Source organism: Lepisosteus oculatus, chromosome 22 (genome assembly GCF_040954835.1).
Source record: "Lepisosteus oculatus isolate fLepOcu1 chromosome 22, fLepOcu1.hap2, whole genome shotgun sequence".
In the NCBI taxonomy this organism is placed as follows: domain Eukaryota; kingdom Metazoa; phylum Chordata; class Actinopteri; order Semionotiformes; family Lepisosteidae; genus Lepisosteus; species Lepisosteus oculatus.
This window is the reverse complement of record NC_090717.1, coordinates 658,394-680,364: the sequence shown is the minus strand read 5'-3', so window position 1 is coordinate 680,364 and position 21,971 is coordinate 658,394. Positions and strand designations below refer to the sequence as shown.

General features: G+C 55.9%; 2 protein-coding genes across 12 annotated transcripts in view; one reads left to right on the top strand and one right to left on the bottom strand.

The window, feature by feature from the left end:
* sfi1 (SFI1 centrin binding protein) overlaps positions 1-10,224 on the top strand; it is a 38,093-nt gene extending 27,869 nt beyond the window's left edge. For 4 of the 6 annotated variants that reach the window (XM_069182038.1, XM_069182036.1, XM_069182037.1 and 1 more), the window contains 12 exons: positions 312-408; positions 609-769; positions 2,509-2,583; positions 5,496-5,570; positions 5,661-5,837; positions 6,664-6,917; positions 7,000-7,095; positions 7,512-7,749; positions 8,360-8,513; positions 8,810-8,969; positions 9,585-9,690; positions 9,794-10,224. In XM_069182038.1, coding sequence (XP_069038139.1) covers positions 312-408; positions 609-769; positions 2,509-2,583; positions 5,496-5,570; positions 5,661-5,837; positions 6,664-6,917; positions 7,000-7,095; positions 7,512-7,749; positions 8,360-8,513; positions 8,810-8,969; positions 9,585-9,690; positions 9,794-9,901 — 1,701 coding nt within the window. In that variant the 3' untranslated portion in view covers positions 9,902-10,224. The remainder of the gene's footprint in view (positions 1-311; positions 409-608; positions 770-2,508; positions 2,584-5,495; positions 5,571-5,660; positions 5,838-6,663; positions 6,918-6,999; positions 7,096-7,511; positions 7,750-8,359; positions 8,514-8,809; positions 8,970-9,584; positions 9,691-9,793) is intronic. The other 2 variants (XM_069182035.1, XM_069182034.1) reach the window with 2 other exon arrangements.
* A 1,207-nt stretch (positions 10,225-11,431) lies between these two features.
* Positions 11,432-21,971, bottom strand: part of pisd (phosphatidylserine decarboxylase) — a 30,016-nt gene continuing 19,476 nt past the window's right edge. For 5 of the 6 annotated variants that reach the window (XM_069182058.1, XM_069182057.1, XM_069182056.1 and 2 more), the window contains 6 exons: positions 19,208-19,373; positions 18,470-18,706; positions 15,981-16,119; positions 15,655-15,804; positions 14,685-14,845; positions 11,432-13,373 (listed from right to left, as the gene is read on the bottom strand). In XM_069182058.1, the coding sequence (XP_069038159.1) occupies positions 13,149-13,373; positions 14,685-14,845; positions 15,655-15,804; positions 15,981-16,119; positions 18,470-18,706; positions 19,208-19,321 (1,026 nt within the window). In that variant the 5' untranslated portion in view covers positions 19,322-19,373 and the 3' untranslated portion in view covers positions 11,432-13,148. The remainder of the gene's footprint in view (positions 13,374-14,684; positions 14,846-15,654; positions 15,805-15,980; positions 16,120-18,469; positions 18,707-19,207; positions 19,374-21,971) is intronic. The other variant, XM_069182054.1, reaches the window with a different exon arrangement.

Sequence of the window (21,971 nt, the reverse complement as noted above, 5' to 3'; positions counted from 1 at the left end):
CACAGCCTGACTGCGTCTCCCTGACGGTGCTCTGTGCCACAGCCTGACTGCGTCTCCCTGACGGTGCTCTGTGCCACAGCCTAGCCTGACTGCGTCTCCCTGACGGTGCTCTGTGCTACAGCCTAGCCTGACTGCGTCTCCCTGACGGTGCTCTGTGCCACAGCCTGACTGCGTCTCCCTGACGGTGCTCTGTGCCACAGCCTAGCCTGACTGCGTCTCCCTGACGGTGCTCTGTGCCACAGCCGGACTGCGTCTCCCTGACGGTGCTCTGTGCCACAGCCTGACTGCGTCTCTCTGCGTGTTGCTCCCAGGTCGTTGTTGCGTGGACGGACGCCGCTGCTCTCACCGCGTATCGCCGGCTGCAGACAGGAGGCTCTGTGAGAGAGGCACAGGCACAGCTGGCGCGGGGTGAGTCATGGCCGCCAGAGACAGCGAAGAGCAGCTGGTGAAGGAGTAAGCTGGAGGGGAGGTCAGTGCAGTCACTCTGTGTGCGGAGCTTCAGGAACCGCAGGGCTGCAGTGAAAGCCGTGGACAGACAGAAAGAGGCCTCGTGTTCCTGTCGCCTGGCGGTGTGAGACGAGTGCCACCTGTCTCTCTCTCCCTGCCAGTGCGGCTGCACCAGGCCTTCCTGCGCTGGAGGGAGCAGAGCAGGGCGTCGGGGCAGGAGAGGGCCCAGACGGAGCTGGCAGCACAGCATCGCCACCGGACTCTCCTCCGCAAGGGCCTGTCCGCCTGGACGCAGCACCATCGGGCCTGCATCCGGAAACTGGTGAGGGCACTGGGAAGCACGGGGAGAGGGCAAGGCAGTGGGATCCACTGGGAGACGCGGCCCCGTGTCTGTGTGTGTCTCTCTACACTGGGAGACGCGTCCCCGTGTCTGTGTGTCTCTGTGTCTGTGTGTGTCTGCAGTACCTGGCTCTGAGCCCTGTGCTCTTGTGTCTGTGTGTCTCTGTGTCTGTGTGTGTCTGCAGTACCTGGCTCTGAGCCCTGTGCTCTTGTGTCTGTGTGTCTCTGTGTCTGTGTGTGTCTGCAGTACCTGGCTCTGAGCCCTGTGCTCTTGTGTCTGTGTGTCTCTGTGTCTGTGTGTCTGCAGTACCTGGCTCTGAGCCCTGTGCTCTTGTGTCTGTGTGTCTCTGTCTGTGTGTCTGTGTGTGTCTGCAGTACCTGGCTCTGAGCCCTGTGCTCTTGTGTCTGTGTGTCTCTGTGTCTGTGTGTGCCTGCAGTACCTGGCTCTGAGCCCTGTGCTCTTGTGTCTGTGTGTCTCTGTGTCTGTGTGTGTCTGCAGTACCTGGCTCTGAACCCTGTGCTCTTGTGTCTGTGTGTCTCTGTGTCTGTGTGTGTCTGCAGTACGTGGCTCTGAGCCCTGTGCTCTTGTGTCTGTGTGTCTCTGTGTCTGTGTGTGTCTGCAGTACCTGGCTCTGAGCCCTGTGCTCTTGTGTCTGTGTGTCTCTGTGTCTGTGTGTGTCTGCAGTACCTGGCTCTGAGCCCTGTGCTCTTGTGTCTGTGTGTCTCTGTGTCTGTGTGTGTCTGCAGTACCTGGCTCTGAGCCCTGTGCTCTTGTGTCTGTGTGTCTCTGTGTCTGTGTGTGTCTGCAGTACCTGGCTCTGAGCCCTGTGCTCTTGTGTCTGTGTCTCTCTGTGTCTGTGTGTGTCTGCAGTACCTGGCTCTGAGCCCTGTGCTCTTGTGTCTGTGTGTCTCTGTGTCTGTGTGTGTCTGCAGTACCTGGCTCTGAGCCCTGTGCTCTTGTGTCTGTGTGTCTCTGTGTCTGTGTGTGTCTGCAGTACCTGGCTCTGAGCCCTGTGCTCTTGTGTCTGTGTGTCTCTGTGTCTGTGTGTGTCTGCAGTACCTGGCTCTGAGCCCTGTGCTCTTGTGTCTGTGTGTCTCTGTGTCTGTGTGTGTCTGCAGTACCTGGCTCTGAGCCCTGTGCTCTTGTGTCTGTGTGTCTCTGTGTCTGTGTGTGTCTGCAGTACCTGGCTCTGAGCCCTGTGCTCTTGTGTCTGTGTGTCTCTGTGTCTGTGTGTGTCTGCAGTACCTGGCTCTGAGCCCTGTGCTCTTGTGTCTGTGTGTCTCTGTGTCTGTGTGTGTCTGCAGTACCTGGCTCTGAGCCCTGTGCTCTTGTGTCTGTGTGTCTCTGTGTCTGTGTGTGTCTGCAGTACCTGGCTCTGAGCCCTGTGCTCTTGTGTCTGTGTGTCTCTGTGTCTGTGTGTGTCTGCAGTACCTGGCTCTGAGCCCTGTGCTCTTGTGTCTGTGTGTCTCTGTGTCTGTGTGTGTCTGCAGTACCTGGCTCTGAGCCCTGTGCTCTTGTGTCTGTGTGTCTCTGTGTCTGTGTGTGTCTGCAGTACCTGGCTCTGAGCCCTGTGCTCTTGTGTCTGTGTGTCTCTGTGTCTGTGTGTGTCTGCAGTACCTGGCTCTGAGCCCTGTGCTCTTGTGTCTGTGTGTCTCTGTGTCTGTGTGTGTCTGCAGTACCTGGCTCTGAGCCCTGTGCTCTTGTGTCTGTGTGTTTGACAGGTGCTGTACCGGTTGGCTGACTGGTTCCGGTCCCAGCGGCTCTCTCTGTCCTACTTCACCAGCTGGAAGAGACAGGTGAGCTGGAACAGCTCGATTAATGCTTTGGTACACATACAGCAGGACTTCAAAGCGCCCGAAGCTCTGAGCCTTGTAAAGCTCTGGAATGTCCTCGCAAAAAGTCCAGCTTAACAGTTTTCCAGAAGGGCTTTTTGGCTTTTGTGGTATCGCAGGCGTTGCTCTCCTCTTTCTTGGCCTGTGCCCGTCGGGGCCTGCCCTCCCGACCCTGAGCACGCGCCCCGGCCTCCCCTCCAGCCACCAGGCCGGGCCAGCTGGAGCCTGTGCCCTCACTGAGGGCAGCGACACCCCCCAGCAGGGTAACCCCTTCTGGGGCAGGTATGAGGGCCGGGGCGAGTCCAGCCCGGTCGTGCTTGCGCGCCGACAGGAGGAGGAACCTTTGCAGACGCACCGCGGATCGCGGCTTCGAGCGCTGACGTCCTCGGGGGTCGTCGGGGCACAGCTGACCCGTGTGCCGCCAGCCTTGTGCTCGAGAGACAGCCCGGATGTTCGGTGCGCTCAGTGAGCACTGTCTGCGCGGTGTTGTGCGAAAGCACTGCGCCTGCGTTGTCTGCATGGGCGGTGGTTGTGTGTGTGTGATCTGAGAGTCCGCTCGCTCTCAAGGTGCTGCACACAGCAAACCCGCAGACGTTAGGGTTAACGTTGAAGTTAGTTGCATAGGTATGAATGATCAGGTAACTGTAAATGGAGGTTCTGGAGAATGTTAGTAAAGCATTTATAGATGGACAATAATATATACAGTTGCAAGAAAAAGTTTGTGAACCGTTTGGAATTACTTGGATTTCTGCATGAATTACTCCTAAAAATGTGGTCTGATCTTCAACTAAGTCACAATAATAACCAAACACAATCTGCTTAAACGAAAAACACAAACAATTGTCCTTCTTGTCAGTGCTGAACGCATCATTTAAACATTCACAGTCCAGGCTGGAAGCCTTGTGAACCCTTGGATTTAGTAACTGGTGAACCTCCTTTAGCAGCAATAACCTCCACCAAACGTTTCCTGCAGCTGCTGGTGAGACTTGCGCAACGGTGAGGAGGAATTGTAGACCATTCCTCCTTACAAACCTGTCTCAGTTCATTGATATTTCTGGGATTCCTTGCGTGAACCGCTCTCCTCAGGTCATGCCACAGCGTCTCAATTGTGTTGAGGCCTGGACTCTGACTCGGCCATTCCAGAGCACGGATTTCCATCTGTTGAAGCCATCCTGTTGTTGCATCACCCAACTTCTATTAAGCTTCAGGTGACGGACCGCTACCCCGACATTCTCCTGTAAAACGTCTTGATGCAATTTTGAATTCATTGTTCCCTCTATGATAGCAAGCTGGCCAGGCCCTGAGGCAGCAAAGCAGCCCCAAACCGTGATGCTCCCTCCACCATGCTTCACAGTGGGGATGAGGTTTTGGTGTTGGTCTGCAGTGCTTTTTTTTCCTCCAAGCAGGGTTGTGCGTTTCTGCTTTTGTCTCATCTGTCGACAGAACATTGTTCTAGTAGTGTTCTAATAGCCAGCAGCCATATCACCCTACAACTCAGAACTGGCAGCCCACTGAAGCTCAGCAGGTGTGAGCTTGGTCAGTACCTGGATGGGAGACCTCCTGGGAAAAACAAAGGCTGCTGCTGGAAGAGGTGTTAGTGGGGCCAGCAGGGGGCGCTCACCCTGCGGTCTGTGTGGGTCCTAGTGCCCCAGTATAGTGACGGGGACACTACACTGTAAACAGGCGCCGTCCTTCGGATGAGACGTAAAACCGGGTTCCTGACTCTCTGTGATCATTAAAAATCCCAGGGTGTTTCTCAAAAAGAGTAGGGGTGTAACCCCGGTGTCCTGGCCAAATTTCCCATTGGCCCTTACCAATCATGGCCTCCTAATAATCCCCATCTCTGAACTGGCTTCATCACTCTGCTCTCCTCCCCACTGAGAGCTGGTGTGTGGGGAGCGTTCTGGCGCACTATGGCTGCCGTCGCATCACCCAGGTGGGGCTGCAGGATCCAGGAGGGGATCCCCATTACCTGTAAAGTGCTTTGGATTGGAGTGTCCAGAAAAGCGCTATAGAAGTTTAAGCAATTATTATTATTATTTTTATTATTATTATTATTATTATTATTAGTGCTGTGGAAAGTCCAGGTGGTCCTTTGCAAGCTTGAGTTGGGCAGCGGTGTTTGTTTTGGAGAGCAGTGGTTTCCCCCGTGGCGTCCTTCCATTAACACCATTCTTGTTCAGTGTTTTTCTGACAGTGGACACACGAAGGGAGACTTGGGCAAGTTCAGGAGATTCCTGCAGGCCCTCTGCTGTTACCCCAGGGTTCTTCTTCACCTCCTTCAGCGTTGCACGCTGCGCTCATGCCGAGATCTCTGCAGGACGCCCACTCCTAGGGAGAGCAGCAACAGTCCTGAATTTCCTCCATTACTGTGGATTGATGAACACCCAGGCCTCTAAAAATGCTTTTGTAGCCTTTTCCAGCTTTATGCATCTCTACAATTCTTCTAAGGTCCTCTGATATTTCTTTGATCAAGGCATGGTTCACATGAACAGCTCTTTCTTGAGAAGAGCAGACTCTGTCAGTAACCAAGCCTTTTTTACAGGGCAGGGCACCTCCAATTCCAAACGGTTCACAAGCTTTTTCTTGCAACTGTACATCTGTAAATATTCACATAATGTCCGTGACACCCTTAAACTGCACCTGTAACCCAGTCGCTTCAGGACCGAGTCGTACGGTGCGTTACTGACATGCTGTAGGTCCTCGGTGTTGACCGGTTGAATATCCGAGGTGCGGGCGAGGACTGTGCAGGTGAGGGGTCCCGGGTGCTGTGCCGTGCGGAGCCTGTCGCGCTCCGAGGGGTGCAGAGGGACCGGCGGGTGGGCGTGGGCACCAGCGCCGCACAGCCGCTCACCTGTTTCTCTGGCACTCCGCAGCTGCTGGCGCGGCGCGGGGAGGAGGAGCAGACCGTGGAGGCCCTCTGGCACTGGTCCTTCGCCCTGCAGGGCAAGGTGAGCGCGCCTGTCCCTCCTGCGACACCGCCGAGAATCCGCGGCCTTCTCTCCGCGTGACTCACGGCGGCGGTGCGGCGGCCGTTGCAGGTGTTCGACGCCTGGCGGGGCTTCGTGCTGGAGCGGCGCAGGAAGAGCGCTCGGCTGGGCCGTGCCGTCGAGGTCTACCGGCAGGAGCTGCTGCGCGAGGGCGTGGTCCGCATCCTGCGCCACACCGCCGACATGGCCCGCTTCCGGACTGCGCTGGCCGAGCAGAACCAGACCCAGGTATGAGCAGAGTTTGACCAGACAGAACAGGCCCTCCCCTCACACAACCCCAGGTGAAGAACAGAGGCTCAGGCGCCCTGGAAACGGATCGCAAGCAAAAACCCAGGGAAGTGGGTTGGATACGTGTCCACAGCCCTGAGAAGGAGTAGTAATAGTAATAATTCCTCACACTTCTATAGCTCTTTTCTGGACTCTCCACTGACAGCTCTTTACAGATGGGGATCCCACTACCAGCACCAGTGTGCAGCCCCGCTCCCCACACACCAGCTCTCAGTGGGGAGGAGAGCAGAGGGATGAAGCCAGTTCAGAGATGGGGATTATTAGGAGGCCATGATTGGTAAAGGCCAGGGGGAAATTTAGCCAGGACACTGGGGTAACACCCCTACTCTTTTCAAGAAACACCCTGGGATTTTTAGTGACCACAGAGAGTCAGGACCTCAGTTTTACGTCTCATCCGAAGGACAGCGCAGTTTTACAGTACAGTGTCCCCGTCACTATACGGGGGCATTAGGACCCACACAGACTGCAGGGTGAGTGCCCCCTGCTGGCCCCACTAACACCTCTTCCAGGAGCTTCAGTGGGCTGCCAGCTGTGAGTTGGTGTGTTACAATGTGTAAATAAAGGTAAAGCAGATTCCGATTTATTGCTTCTTGATTTCAGGCTCTTAGGCTGCAACATATGTTACTTTGAAAAGGGTGTGTAGACTCTCTGTAGGCTCTGTGTATATTCATCTGGACCAGCGTCAGACGTGTTCAGGGCAGGCCAGGCCCGGGGTGGAGACGATCCGGAGGTGGGGGAGGTGACCGCAGTGTCTCTGTCCCCCCAGTCGGCCCTCAGGCTGCAGCGTCTGGTCCGCCGCTGTGCCATGCTGTGGAAGCGCCGGGCGCTGAGCCGGGGACGCGGGCAGAGGCCGCCACCCTCGAACCCTGAGCCACGCAGGAAGGCCGTGACCTTTCACCTCCCCGGCGGGGAGAAGGTGGGCGTGGGGCTGCTGTCCGACAGGAACAGGGCGAGCTGCGGGACCCCGGCGCTGCAGGACGGCGCCATGCCCGCGACAGCGGGGAGCACACCCAGCCTGCTGTGAGTGAGACTCCGGGGTGAGCTGGGGTACATCGGGGTGCCACTCCTGATGCAATAACTACGACATGTGTTGTGACTGCAGGCCGTCGGTCCGTGCGCCCCGACTGCAGCCCCGCAGACCAGACTACCTGCTCCCTGCGCCGGGCAGGGAAGGGCCCCGTCTCCCTGCAAGGGGCAGGTAAGGTGACCCCGGCTCGGAGAGACAGCACGCGCTCACTGTGAAGATGAGCACAGAGACGCATTGCGCCGGCCTGACAGCTGCTTCTCCATAACCCTGTTACTGAAAGTATGACAGTTTCGCTAGTTTGTGCGAGGGGGTACACGGGCCCCTGGAGACTGTGAGGGGGCCCCGCGTACAGTTCAGTTGTTACCCCAGTAATGAACCCTGAGTTTATTTCAGTCTCCTCTGTGCTCCAGTTCCAGTTGTTACCCCAGTGGTGAACCCTGAGTTTATTTCAGTCTCCTCTGTGCTCCAGTTCCAGTTGTTACCCCAGTGGTGAACCCTGAGTTTATTTCAGTCTCCTCTGTGCTCCAGTTCCAGTTGTTACCCCAGTGGTGAACCCTGAGTTTATTTCAGTCTCTCCTGTGCTCCAGTTCCTGCGCCCTACAGCCTCTGCCCTCTCCACCACGGTCCAAGCCCTCTGCCCACCAGGGGGCGCAGCAGGAAACCAGGATCCCCCCTCAATCTGCCCCACAGCCAGGTCCTCCTGCAGGGCTGGGGGTGTGGACAGCACCCCCCCCAGAGGTGGCGCTGTGCCCCCAGGAGCCACTGCTGCCCCCCTCCTCTTTCATGGGGCCTCAGGGCGTGAAGAGTCACACCCAGACAGCAAAGGTAAGACTCCTGAACGTCCTCCGTGCTGAGGTGGCACTGTAGCTCTGGTGCCGCCAGTACTGTCCCTGGGCAGCTGAGCTGTACTCTAGGTCTGCCGTTTTCTCACAGCACCGTGCATAACCATGAGCTGCTGGCCCGAGCGTATGCTTCAGGCCCTGCAGAGCACTCAAGGCCAGTCTGTGCCATTTACAGACAGAATCTGAGTGTTTCTGTGTCATGTTGTATGGCAGTGTGTCACTCCTACAGTACGGCTTCTGTTCTTTACACAGAGGGTGGTAGGAGTCTGGAACAAGATAGCTTCCATGTGCTTGAAGCTTCTTTCTGATAAAGGCTGGACAAGTTCCTTGGATCAATCGGAAACTCACTAGCACAAGAGTTACATGGGCTGGATGGCCTCTTCTTGCCTGTAACCATTCTTAGTTTCACTTTTTAATATGAAAAAACCTCCTCAACGTTTCACAGCGTGTCTTGCTGTAGATTCCAGACTATGGACTGGACCGGGCTGGACTGGTCCCAGGCAGGGTCCAGGCTGGGCCCAGCTAGACAGGAAGTGGTGGAGCTGCTGTCCCGCCTCCCTCACCAGTCCCTCTCTCTGCTTCATGTTGTCCAGCTGCCGAGGAGCCGTGAGGAGCCAGCGGCCTGGTACCATACGCCCCCCGCTGCCCTGCAGACCGGGGCCCCACACCGTCCCCACAGGGACCCCCAGGACCTCCTGCTGTTCTCCCCTGCTGCCTTCGCTGGCACTCGGACCCCAAGAAAGACAGGTAGCTCCACACCTGCCCGTCGGGTCAGAGTGGGTCTGTGTCGGGCCTGCACGCCGGGTCAGAGTGGGTCTGTGTCGGGTCAGAGTGGGTCTGTGTCGGGCCTGCACGCCGGGTCAGAGTGGGTCTGTGTCGGGTCAGAGTGGGTCTGTGTCGGGTCTGTCGGGTCTGTGTCGGGCCTGCGCACTGGCTCAGAGTGGGTCTGTGTCGGGTCAGAGTGGGTCTGTGTCAGGTCTGCACACTGGGTCAGAGTGGGTCTGTGTTGGGCCTGTATCCAGACAGTGTGCCGTCTCTCTCAGCAGCAGCCTCTGACGACGATGACGAAGAGGAGTGGGGAGGAGACCAGAGGAGACAGGATCGGGGATCCCCGAAGGAGCCACTCCGTGCCTTACTGACGGCCGAACTCTTGCAGATCCGTCAGGAAATGCAGCGTTTCCACGACAACAAGCTAAAGCTCAAGTAAGAGCCTGCTGTGGTGTTTTCTTCACCCCTGACTCCTCTGTCCTCCCCTTCGGCTCTTTCCTGCCCCTGGACTGTAAGTGAAGGAGATCTCCTGTCTCCAGCACGCAGGCCAGGGTGTGAAACTCTGTACTGTGACACCGACTGCCCAATAACTCTCTTAGCGCAAGGGGAGTCTGCTGTGCCTCTTCAGCCTCGATAATAAAGGGTGAACAAGACGCCCAGTCCCATAGGAAAGGCCCTGAGCCAGCACAGTGACAGAATGCCCAGGTCTGGCAGCACTAGACTTTTTCCAGTGGGAACAACCGGCATCTGTTTCTGTGAACCGAACCAGACGGCACTAAGGGCAAATATTTCGAGTGCATGTTCTCAGATCGGTGCGTCTGTCTTAAGAAGCGTAAAAAAACACCATTCGTGGAACAGTTGATGTGTGTGCAAGGTAATGGCGTCCAGTTTGAATAGCAAAGGGTATGTTGATCAGTTTCCCCAGGGTACCGTTTGCAGACAGTCGAAAACAGGGAGAAAGCTGGCTAGGAGCGGATCTTCTTCGGGGGGAAGGGGGCTTGTTTTTCAGTCGTTACTCTTCCCACGACTCCAGTTTTCTCGCGCGGGCAGGGCGTGGCGCAGGCAGGCTGCAGCGCTCGGAGCCTGGCTGGAGGACAGCGAGAGAGACGGGGAGACGCCGGACTGCGCCGGGGAGGCGCGGCAGGAACTGGCGGAGGTGAGGCCGTGAGCGCAGCGCAGCCGTCTGCCGCCGCTTCAGACATCTGGACAGCTGGAAGCACAAGCTCATTCTCCCTCCCTGTGTCGCTCTCTCGCTGTAGCTGGAGCGGAAGATGAGAGCGCTGTCCGCGCAGCTGAAGGAGGGGCAGCCGGCGATGGTGCAGCACGCGGCGCGAATCCGCGAGATTGCCGGCCTGCTGCCAGACTGACGCCGCTCAGAGCCGCCACTGATCCCGCCGGAGCAGCTCTGTGCCGCCGGCCTGCCTGACCCGAGCCGTTTCCCACAGGGCCCCTGCGGCTCCAGCGCCTCTATGCTCATTTCGATGTGCCGAGGGTCGCCCATCCTCTGCCCCGGGTTGTTTTCCGGGAGGTCTTGGCAGAGGTGCCCCTGCAGTGTAGGCGCGTTGCCCAGAGCTGCGTCCCAGTTTCCCAGCCCAGTGGCACAGCAGGAACTCATGATGCTGTATAGACGGAATGGCTGTGTCTAACTTATTTTTGCAAAGTAAATATAATAAATGTGTTTTTGCTGTTGGGACTGTAGCTCTCTGTAATTGTGAACTGTTACAGTTCTGCAAGCCCTGGTCAGTGAAAAGGGAAGGAATCGTGAGGAGACAATGGCACAGACACGGGCTCAGCCGTTGTCCTCAAACACAAGCAGCTCTGTTTCTCGCACAGGGGTGAGAGAGTGAGAGAGAGCTGGATGGACCTGCCAACAGTTTTTACCTTGAACAGGTGCAGAGCAGTTTCTTGTGGACAAAAAAATAAAAAATAACTCCCAACACCTTGACCCTGAGTTTCAGTAGGAGCTATCCTCACAGGCCACAGGAGATGATACATGGAGACAGACCCCTGCAGGTCACGCAAACACCTTCCTCTCTCAGACCGCTGAGCTTTCCTTCCTAAGTTTCCACAGTTCTCCTAGTCCTGTCTGCAACATCAGCCAGCTGCACGCTGAACGAACTGCTCTATCTGCTGCTGCTGCTCGACAGCTCTGTCGTGAGCTGGGTGGGGCTGTATTCTGTTATGGTTGGGCTGTGAAACAGTAGCGTAATCACGCAAGTCTCAGCAGAAAAAGTGAACTGCATTCAAGAGAACAATGATCAACTGCTGTCAGTTCCGTGTTAAAAACACCAATTACAGGTTGTGTGTACCCATTGCTGCTACTACTCCATTTCACAGCACAACACACATCTTAATCCTGAAAACTTTCTGTTTTACTAATGGGGAGGACGGGGTGTGGAGCCAGTCTGGCGATGATTATGAAGCCCGTGAAAGGTCACAGTGAGGGCGTGGTCGGGACAGGAGAACTGGGGGGTACCGGCAGCCTCTTGGAGCCCCTCTGCTCTGACCTGTTCCCTGAAACCTGTCCTCCTGACCCCCGCTGTAAGGAGGGAGATGGCTGGACGAGTGTGGTGCCTTCTGGGGGACCGGAAGAAGAGTGTGGGGGTGGGTGAGAGTGGGAGTATGGCCGAGCCGATGGCTATGAGGTTGTGGATGTGGATGCACGCGCTGTGGGAAACCTGTTTGCAGGTGATGAGGGCAGCTTGATGCTGCAGAAAGAGTGTGAAGGGTGGCAGCTGTGGACTGTGGACAAAATGGACAAGAGGGCCAGGGGGTGTGTTTCCAGAAGGAAGAGTGGCCAATCCTGGAGCTGCTGCAGTGAGCCTGCTGCGCTGTACTCCGCCCCGGCCCACACCTGGACCCCTTGAAAGGCTTCGGCCAAAAAAACTCACCAACCCTTCTGTTTATTACGAATAGGCAAAATTTAATGTTTTAATTTTTGAAAACCTTTGACATGTACACAGTGTTGAATGAGACCATGTTTCAAGTATTTTACATAGTACATATAAAAATACTGTGCAACTAAATCTAAAGTCGGGATGTGTTTTTTTATCCTTAACGGACCGGAGCTACTCAGCCTAGAGAATTCTCAGCGTCACAGGCCCCTCAGTGAAATCAGCGACCCCCCCAGCCCATGACCTGCCAGAGGCGGCTCAGACTCGGGTTCAGGTTGGGGTCAGAGTTCCCTGGTTTCCCCAGCGCGCTGCCAGGGTGGAGTAACGGCTCAGGACTCCCTGCAGGCGAGACTCCTCTGAAACCCAACCCAGACCCTGCATCGGCAGCGATCGTACTTGACGCATCTTCACAGTGGAGTATCGTCCTTCCAACACAAAGGTACAAGGAACTGGTGGCAAACAACAGCAATTTTAATTTTGGCACTACTGGGGAATCCTAAAAAGCACCAGCACCTAGAGTCTCCAGCCTCCACCCTCCACTGCTACATCACCCATTCATTTACACCCACAACACATCAGCCTTTCCTGCTTTTAAACATTTCTTGGCTTTCAACTGTGACTCTTGCTCGGTTTAAACAACACTGATCTTCTTGAGAACCCCAGCGACAGTATCTTGCACTTACAGGGCAAGCGCTGAAACATCCCCCAGTTCCTCCACGTGTTGAACTGCTGCCAGGGCACGCGCTCACGAACAGGAGAACAGTCATCTGTTCGCACGCGTGAGGTGCAGCACGTACAGTTTGCTCACAGCCGAGCACCTCTTCTCCCTCTCACCAGGGGGGCTGGCCCTGGCGACAGGGACGGGCCGCAGGACAGCGGACGAGCGCGGACGGTCAGGGGGAGGAACGGCCGCAGAACGAGGAAGCACCAGCCGGTGGTCACTCATGCAGTGGGGCGGAGCGGTCACTTCCACAGTGCAGGAGCGGTCGGTTACTCCCCCAGCCCAGAGGTCACTCCCACAGTGCAGGAGCGGTCGGTTACTCCCCCAGGCCAGAGGGGTGGTCACTCCTGCAGCCCAGAGGTCACTCCCACAGTGCAGGAGCGGTCGGTTACTCCCCCAGGCCAGAGGGGTGGTCACTCCTGCAGCCCAGAGGTCACTCCCACAGTGCAGGAGCGGTCGGTTACTCCCCCAGGCCAGAGGGGTGGTCACTCCTGCAGCCCAGAGGTCACTTCCACAGTGCAGGAGCGGTCGGTTACTCCCCCAGGCCAGAGGGGTGGTCACTCCTGCAGAGCAGAGGTCACTCCCACAGCTCAGAAGAGCGCTGTAGGACGGGTGTCTGCGGACAGCGTTCGTACAGCCGCCCTTCCATCAGTTCAATGGAACTCGAGAGGCAGGCGGGAGCTTGGCGGAAGTAAACACAGGACGCTGGGCCCCGCCGTGTGCGTCTGACCCTGCTCTCCTGTTTCTGCGTCTGTAGCCGCCTCTGCTGTACCGGCGAGGGCCGACGCTCGGCGCACGGCTTCGCCAGTCCAAACCTCCGGCGGCTCGCGGACGCCCTCGTTTTTATACGAGCGCGCGTTCGAGGGAGGAGAGAGAGGGAGGGGGGCCGGCCGTGTGCGCGTGCGCGCGGGTCTGTCTGGACTGGAGCGCGCAGCGTGTCCGGGACCGCGCGCCACGGTCCCGGGTCCAGGCGTGGCCCTGCGCCGGAGTCTCTCTCGCTCACATGGTGCCCAGGGCCTCGCCGAAGCGAATCTTCTGCCCCGCCTTCAGGCTGAAGGTGAAGTCCTTGGGGGCCTCGAACAGCAGGACGATGGTGGAGCCCAGGTTGAACTCGCCCAGGTGCTCCCCCTTGCGCATGTAGACCCCCTCCCTGTTGTTGTTGGACACGTAGCTGAAGTCGTTGAAGGAGCCCTTGCTGTAGCGCGGGCTGTTGGTGTGCAAGTCCTGCACAGGGGAACAGGAGAGAGAGGGAGTGAACGGGGAGGAGGTGGAGAGGAACACGCAGAGGAAAATGCTCGTATTCAGCAGGAACGGCAGTGACTCCGTGTGCCGTCCCCTCCCACAGGACTGCCAGCCAGGAGACAGGGCTGCGTCTGCACAGCCCCACACTTACAACCTCTTCTCAGCCTCCACTGCACACCCAGAACTGCCCAAAACAGGGGAGCAGAGGCAGAAATCTTTAAAGCGCCTGCAGGAGGTAGGTGGTGCCTTAACCACTGCAGACCTGCAGGGGGAGCTGGCAAGCTCCTCTGTGTCCTCCCCTCCCATCACCCACACTGCCAAGCCCAGGAGAGAGAGGACAGAGCAGGACGCTGTTAACCCTGCGCTCCGGCTGCATTTCTTTTAGTACTTTTAATTGGGCGGTGCAGTGGCTCTGTGGCTAAGGATCTGTGCCTGCTCATCCATTTATACAGCGTCCCTGGAAGGTTGCTGGTTCGAATCCCGCGGCTGGCAGAGGAATCCTACTCCTTTGGGCCCCTGAGCAAGGCCCTTCACCCCACCTGCTCCAGGGGCGCTGTACAATGGCTGATCCTGCACTCTGACCCCCAGCTTCTCTCCCTGTCTGTGTGTCTCTTGGAGAGCAAGCTGGGGTCTGCGAAAAGACAAATTCCTAATGAAAGAAATTGTATCTGGCCAATAAAGTGATCTTATCTCTTCTCTCTTAATTACATACTCTTTTCAACTCGGTGTCCAGTTCCGGTTTTTATTCTGTTCACAAACACAGGGGGCGCTACAGAAGAACTGCTGATAGTATCAGCATGGAGGTCCTCCAAGGAGACGTCGCACAAATACACAAAACTGGGACTCCCTCGATCTCCGACTCCCCCGATGTGATCGTCAAGAGCCAGAGAGGGGTGACCAGAGAACCGCCACCCCAGCCCTGCCCGCGCTCAGTCAGCGATGCGCCCCCTCTGCAGGCTAGTGACCGAAAGGAAGCCTTGACTGGACTAACAAGCTGCTTTACAGCGTGGAAAAATAAAACCTGCAAATATTCCAGAGGTTTGGAACTTGCAAAACGCAAAAGTGAAAAGGCCATGGCCAGCAGGTTTCAGAGCCGAAAGCAGTCAAACCCGTTGCGATTAATCTTCTTATGAAGTTAAATAAGCGCTCCGACTCTGGAGCCGAGATCACGGGCGGGAGAGGAGAGCAGGACAGGGGTCCCCAGAGCTCACCCGCGCGGGAGCCTCCAGGTGCTGGGACGTGTGAAGCTCACACCGGCAGCGGGAGGGGTGTCGGGGTACAGCGGGGTCTCACCTTGTCGAAGTAGATGCGGATGGAGCCCACGTTGGTGGCGCCCACGGCCGTGAGAGAGAAGAAGCCGTGGGTCCACTCCCCACTCAGGACCACCCGCTCGTTGTGGCAGAACAGCTCCTTGATCCAGCGAGCCACTCCAGGGTTGACGGACATCAGGGAGCCTGGGGGTGGGGGGGACGACAGAAAAACGTTCCTGTCTGATCTCTGCTGGGAGAGTTTGTTATTTAGGTCCTTTCCTTCCAGGAAAATTCAGCTACTGCTCGTTTCATTTCTTCCCCCCGGGACAAGAGTCCGAGCCCGTAGCTGGTCTGCAGGGCGTCTGGCCAGCCTGACCGAGCACCCCTCCCCGTCTGTCCCCACGGCCCTGCAGAGACCCGGCCCGCGCAGAGCCAAGGTTGCGCCAAGGGGGATTAGGGCTCAGCTGAGGTAAGCAGCTAAACGCGCTCTTAATATGGTCAGCAGGAAGAGCAGACTGTGTGTGAGCCTCTCAGGTAGGACAGGTGTGCTGTAGGACAGGGACAGGTGTGCTGTAGGACAGGGACAGGGGAGGTGCGGGATAGATGTGCTGTAGGACAGGGACAGGTGTGCTGTAGGACAGGGACAGGTGTGCTGTAGGACAGGGACAGGTGTGCTGTAGGACAGGGACAGGGGAGGTGCGGGATAGATGTGCTGTAGGACAGGGACAGGTGTGCTGTAGGACAGGGACAGGGGAGGTGCGGGATAGATGTGCTGTAGGACAGGGACAGGTGTGCTGTAGGACAGGGACAGGTGTGCTGTAGGACAGGGACAGGGGAGGTGCGGGATAGATGTGCTGTAGGACAGGGACAGGTGTGCTGTAGGACAGGGACAGGGGAGGTGCGGGATAGATGTGCTGTAGGACAGGGACAGGGGAGGTGCAGGAAAGGTAGAGGCAAGTTGTGGACAAGCGGACAGGTGTGCTGTAGGACATGCATAAGGAAAGCTTCCTCACCTGGAAAGTGCCGTCGATGTGCCACCCTCCAGTCAGTGGGCGAGTGGAAACAGTGGTAGTCACCTGGCGCCAGGTAAATGACACAGTGATACAGCTGGTTACCCTCCTTCGTCACCAGGACATCCTGGAAGGAGCTGGAGTCTTCCTCATCTGGACAGGCAGAAACACACGTCACGCCACGTCAGACATGTACACAGATCAGAAGCTGTTTTCACATGACCCCAGTGCTTAGGGGATTCCTCACGCAACACAGCAGAGGTCCAGTAATACAGGGAGGTACACTGGCCCACAATGCAAGAGAGAAGAGAAGGATTCGGGGTACTCACTGCGGTTCGGAGGCAGGCCGTCGCCCCATGTGTGTGGCCCCAAGAAAGTCTCCAGTGAGTAGGTGACCCCCTTCACCTGCTCCACCTCACAGTTCTTGACCCTGCCAAAGTGCAGGATTTTCCCATCTGACGGGCTGATCTACACAGGGCGCGCACACAGATCACAGGCAGTAAGACAGCAGGAAACCATCAGGCACAGTACAGCGTGTGATTTCCCATCACAGCCTGAGGAACAGTGAGCCTGTCTCTCAATAATAATAATACAGTGTGTGATCTCCTGTCCCAGCCTGAGGAACAGTGAGCCTGTCTCTCAATAATAATAATACAGTGTGTGATCTCCTGTCCCAGCCTGAGGAACAGTGAGCCTGTCTCTCAATAATAATAATACAGTGTGTGATCTCCTGTCACAGCCTGAGGAACAGACAGTGAGCCTGTCTCTCAATAATAATAATACAGTGTGTGATCTCCTGTCCCAGCCTGAGGAACAGACAGTGAGCCTGTCTCTCAATAATAATAATACAGTGTGTGATCTCCTGTCCCAGTTTGAGGAACATTGAGCCTCTTTCTCAATAATAATACAGTGTGTGATCTCCTGTCCCAGCCTGAGGAACAGACAGTAAGCATGTCTCTCGATAATAATAATACAGTGTGTGATCTCCTGTCCCAGCCTGAGGAACAGACAGTGAGCCTGTCTCTCAATAATAATAATACAGTGTGTGATCTCCTGTCCCAGCCTGAGGAACAGTGAGCCTGTCTCTCAATAATAATAATACAGTGTGTGATCTCCTGTCCCAGCCTGAGGAACAGACAGTGAGCCTGTCTCTCAATAATAATAACACAGAGAGAGAGAATGCTCCATCTGTCTACAGTATATGTAAATATTTTATGATATGATATGTCTTTGTTGTAAATGTCTGTAATATGTCTGTAGATTTTATTTTACTTTTATTTTATGTTTTGTTCCATGTTAATTTTATTATTTTTATTTGCTTCGGCAATAGTGATTGTACCCATTGATTGGTCATGCTAATAAAGCACCTTGAACTGAAATGAACTGAATTGAGAGAGAGAGATAGATCATCTGGCAGTGAAGGCACTGAGGGAGAAAGCACTCAGGGCATTCTATGCAATAAGAAGGAGGCTCTTCAACATCAACCCACCAACAAGAATCTGGCTCCAAATATTTGAAAGTGTAATCCAACCCATCACCCTATACGGCAGTGAAGTATGGGGTCCCCTGACAGACCAGGAGTACACTCAATGGGACAAACACCCCACAGAAACTCTGCACATAGAGATCTGTAGAAACAGCCTCCATGTGCAGAGAAAAACACCTAACAACGGGTGCAGGGCCAAATTAGGCCAGTACCCACTATTGATAAACATACAGAAAAGAGTATTGAAGTATTGGCTACACCTAAAAAACAGCGACCAAAATTCCTACCACCACAAAGCCCTGCTGAGCCAAGAGCTGAGCCCAAAACAGAGCCCCATGAGCCAGCTGGTCCTGAGGCTCACTGACCTGAGCCACACCGACACTAACCAGCCTCAGGACAGCACTGCTAGAGCACCACAACTCAGACTCAACCACATCACAGCACAGACCAAACAGCAATATCTCACACACACACAAACACAACATAAACTGGAATGCTACAGAACCCTAAATAGACAATACACACTAGCCGAATATTTGACCAAGATAAGAAACAGCAAAAAGAAACAGACCCCGACGAAGTACAGGCTCAGTGACCACAGCCTGGCCATAGAAACTGGGCGACACAGGCAGACCTGGCTGCCCAGAGAGGACAGGCTGTGCTCCCACTGCCAGCGGGGAGAAATAGAGACAGAGGTGCACTTCCTACTGCACTGTGACAGATACTCTGGGATTAGAGAAACATTCTTCCCTAAATTCAGAAATCTAATCCCAGAGTTCCCACACCTGCCAGAATCACAACGGGTCCCAATCCTACTGGGAGAGGGAGGAGGGAACTCAGTTGATCTGGCAGCCCAGTATGTGATCTCCTGTCACAGCCTGAGGAACAGTGAGTCTGTCTCCCAATAATGCTCCAGCCACCTACAGTTCATGTCAATATTTTATAATATGTCTTTGTTGTAAATGTCTGTAACATGTCTGTAGATTTTATTTTACTTTTATTTTTTGTTTTGTTTCATGTTAATTTTATTATTTTTATTTGCTTTGGCATCACTGATTGTACCCATCGGTCATGCTAATAAAGCACCTTGAATTGAGAGAAAGAGAGAGAGCACCGGAGATGGAGAGAGGGAGAGAGAGCACCGGAGATGGAGAGAGGGAGAGAGCGCCGGGGAGAGAGAGAGAGGGAGAGAGGGAGAGAGAGAGGGAGAGAGAGAGAGGGAGAGAGGGAGAGAGAGAGAGAGAGAGGGAGAGAGGGAGAGAGAGCGACAGATCCCCAGCAGCAGGGAGGGAGGCAGACGGGACTCTGGAGACCCCTCGCCCCGTGCCTCACCACGCAGTGCGAGTCGCAGACGGGCCGGGCCTGCGGCTTGAGCTTCCTCCTGAAGAACTCGCTCAGGTTGCGGTAGTGGTGCAGGTCCTCCACCGCCGCCTCCTTCATGTCCACGCCGAAGGTCCAGATGTACAGACTGTACACGGGCTTGCGCAGCCAAGTGGGCAGCTCCACCTGGTTCAGGCGGCCCCAGGCGCGGGACAGCAGGCGCGTGGGGATGGACTTGTACAGGGCAACCTGGCGGAGAGGGGCAGGGTCAGGCCAAGACTCGGGCACACTGCCCGCCGGGACCTGGGGCAGCACAGCTGTCTGCCAGCACGAATCGGGAGCTCCGCAAGAGTCGGACAGCACTCGCTCACACTGCCCCCTGACCGGCGCCGTCTGTCGGGGGTGGAGCGTCCCTCTGCCGGGCTCACAGCATGGCCCAGGCAGACACGAGGGCACCCCGCCACTCCCAGCAGACTCGGCGAATTTCATTCTTCAATGCAAAAGCGGCTGCCCCCTCCAATCCAGGAGACACATTTTCAGTTTCCTCTCCTTGCCCCCCTGGCGGGGGGCTGGCCCAGGTGCGCTCAGCAGCTCAGGGGCAGAGGAGCCTGCTGCTCGTGCAGTGACGGTGTTTGGGTTTTGCGGGTCTGGATGCTGGGATAGCACACGCACACACTCGTGAAACCGCGGGTCGGGCAGACACACGGCGCGGCGCCGCACACAGCCCACCTGCCCTGGCACAGTACTCACCCTGCTGGTGGGCCGCCAGCCCACTTTGGCCAGGGGTTTGAGGGCACCGAAGGGCAGGAAGTAGTAGAGGAAGGAGAGTGGCCATGAGCGCAGCTTCAGCGTGGAACGGGACATACAGCTGAGCTGGCCCAGCCGCCGCCGCAGAGCCAGCTGAGGAAACTGCAACCTGCACACGCACCACACGCATGCAGGGGACACGCAAGAGACATATGAGAGATCAGGACATGCAGGGGACATGGGAGAGATCAGGACAGGCATGGGACAGACAGAGACAGAGACAGACAGAGACAGAGACAGACAGAGACAGACAGAGAGAGACAGAGAGAGACAGACAGAGAGAGACAGAGAGAGACAGAGAGAGACAGAGAGAGACAGAGAGAGACAGAGAGACAGAGACAGACAGAGACAGACAGAGACAGACAGAGACAGACAGAGACAGACAGAGACAGACAGAGACAGACAGAGACAGACAGACCCCAGTACAAGTACAGAGGGAGACCGTGACAAACAGGACAAGAGAGACAGGCAGACAGACAGATTAGATCAGAGCTCAGTACTGCACACATCCTTACAGTCACACCCGGACACGTGGGTCACTATCACTAGCGTCATTTCCCAACATCCTCAGACCACAGGTCCTGTCCGTCTCCCTGTCGCGGGACACGCCTCTCTCACACTGCTGCAGGACTGGCACAGCTCACAGCACAGAGCCAACAGTCAGCACGCCGGCAGTTCAGCTCCAGAAAACAAGCTCCCACCTCTCACACACACACACCGCCCCCTCGCATGTACAGATATACACACGCATAGGCACCCTCACGCTGGGTTTACGGTGTGCTGGCCTCTCCACCACTTCTGAGAATGCAGGGACCCTGCAGGGGCTGCTGGCCCAAGCCAGGCCGGGTGTAAGGCTGGGCCGGCTGACCCGGAGAGGGCCCGGACCGCATTGGGATCGTTGGACATGTCCGACATTAAAAACAGCCACACCAGTCTCAGTTTTGAGCAGCAGAGCTCTACAGTCTCTGGAGGGCTAACCTGGGACTGAATATACCCTTCCTAGATCAGCTGTCCTAACAACACCCGGCTTATCACAACTTTTAAGACGGTTAAGGACACAAACACAACACTAACATGCATTAAGTATGTAGAAGTGCAAGGTGACATGATACTTCCTAATCCAGATTATCGCTTGTGTGTCAGGGAACTGGGTCAGACAGGACTTCCTCTGAAAGCGATTACCTAGGTAGCAGGCTAATCCAGCGTACGGACTGCAGGGACTGCTGGGATAGCCCGCCTAGCTGTCAGAAAGAGCAAGGAGCCACCTTTAAAATCAGCAGGCCGCAGGCTCACCTAGGATTTAAGACTCTCTCAGGGCCTATAAAAACACGATCGTCTTTTACCGACGGATATTTTTCCCACGCCACTGAGCCAGGAACATCCTGAAAACATCACCGCGTGCAGCCCAGATACCCCCCCGACTTCCACCTCAACACGCGCGTCTGTGCACCAGATCATCAGCCCACACTCTTACAGACTGACCCTTCACCTGGAACCTTTATTCCAGACTCACTGGTCATCTCATACTGCCCACCACCCCCTGACCCTCATGTCCATCTAGTCCAGTCTCCTTGTACCCTCACACACACACAGCCCCCCCCCACCCCGGTCTCTTCAGGAGCCCCCAGAAGGCACCACGCTCGTCCAGCCATCTCCCTCCTTACATCAGAGGACAGGATGAGGACTGGCTGACCGTTTCAGGGAACGGGTCAGAACAAAGGGGATCCAAGAGGCCCCCCAGTTCTCCTGTCCCGACCACATCCTCACCGTGACCCTCAGACTGGCTCCACACCCCCAGCCCTGCAGGTGGGCTGGTCTCTTCCTAAATCCAGGCAACTCCCACCTTGCCCCTTCACCTGTGCCTCCAGTCTCACCTGTCCTGTCCCTCACCTGCCCCTCCCACGCACGCACACCTGAGGACTGAAACACCACTTTCTCTCGGCCTTTCAGCGCAAAACCACAGCTCCTGCACCCAGCCGACTCATCGAGAAAAAACAAACACTCAGCACCCGAACTGCGATTACGGTGACAAAGATGAAAACCGCAGGTAACAGAAACTGATGTCTCGCAGTCTTCTGCCCTGATGGGTCAACAACAGAACAGCCGTGGTCACCTCCAGGTACCCTGGAGTCCCGGAATGCATGTAGCTGCTTTTGATTTTAAAACTGACTGCTCAGTGATGCAGTCAGCATCCCTCCAGCACTGCAGGAACACTGTGAAGCTCAGACAGCACATGGATAGCTGATACATTCTGGAGCTGAAGGGAGCGTCCCACACTGACAGGCTGGAGGAACTGAGTCTCTTTAGTCTGAAGGGAGCTTCCCACACTGACAGGCTGAGGGAACTGAGTCTCTTTAGTCTAAAGGGAGTGTCCCACACTGACAGGCTGAGGGGTGCGTCTCTTTAGTCTGAAGGGAGTGTCCCACACTGACAGGCTGAGGGAACTGAGTCTCTTTAGTCTGAAGGGAGTGTCCCACTCTGACAGGCTGAAGGAACTGAGTCTCTTTAGTCTGAAGGGAGTGTCCCACACTGACAGGCTGGGTGAACTGAGTCTCTTTAGTCTAAAGGGAGTGTTCCACACTGACAGGCTGGAGGAACTGAGTCTATTTAGTCTAAAGGGAGTGTTCCACACTGACAGGCTGAGGGAACTGAGTCTCTTTAGTCTGAAGGGAGTGTTCCACACTGACAGGCTGAGGGAACTGAATCT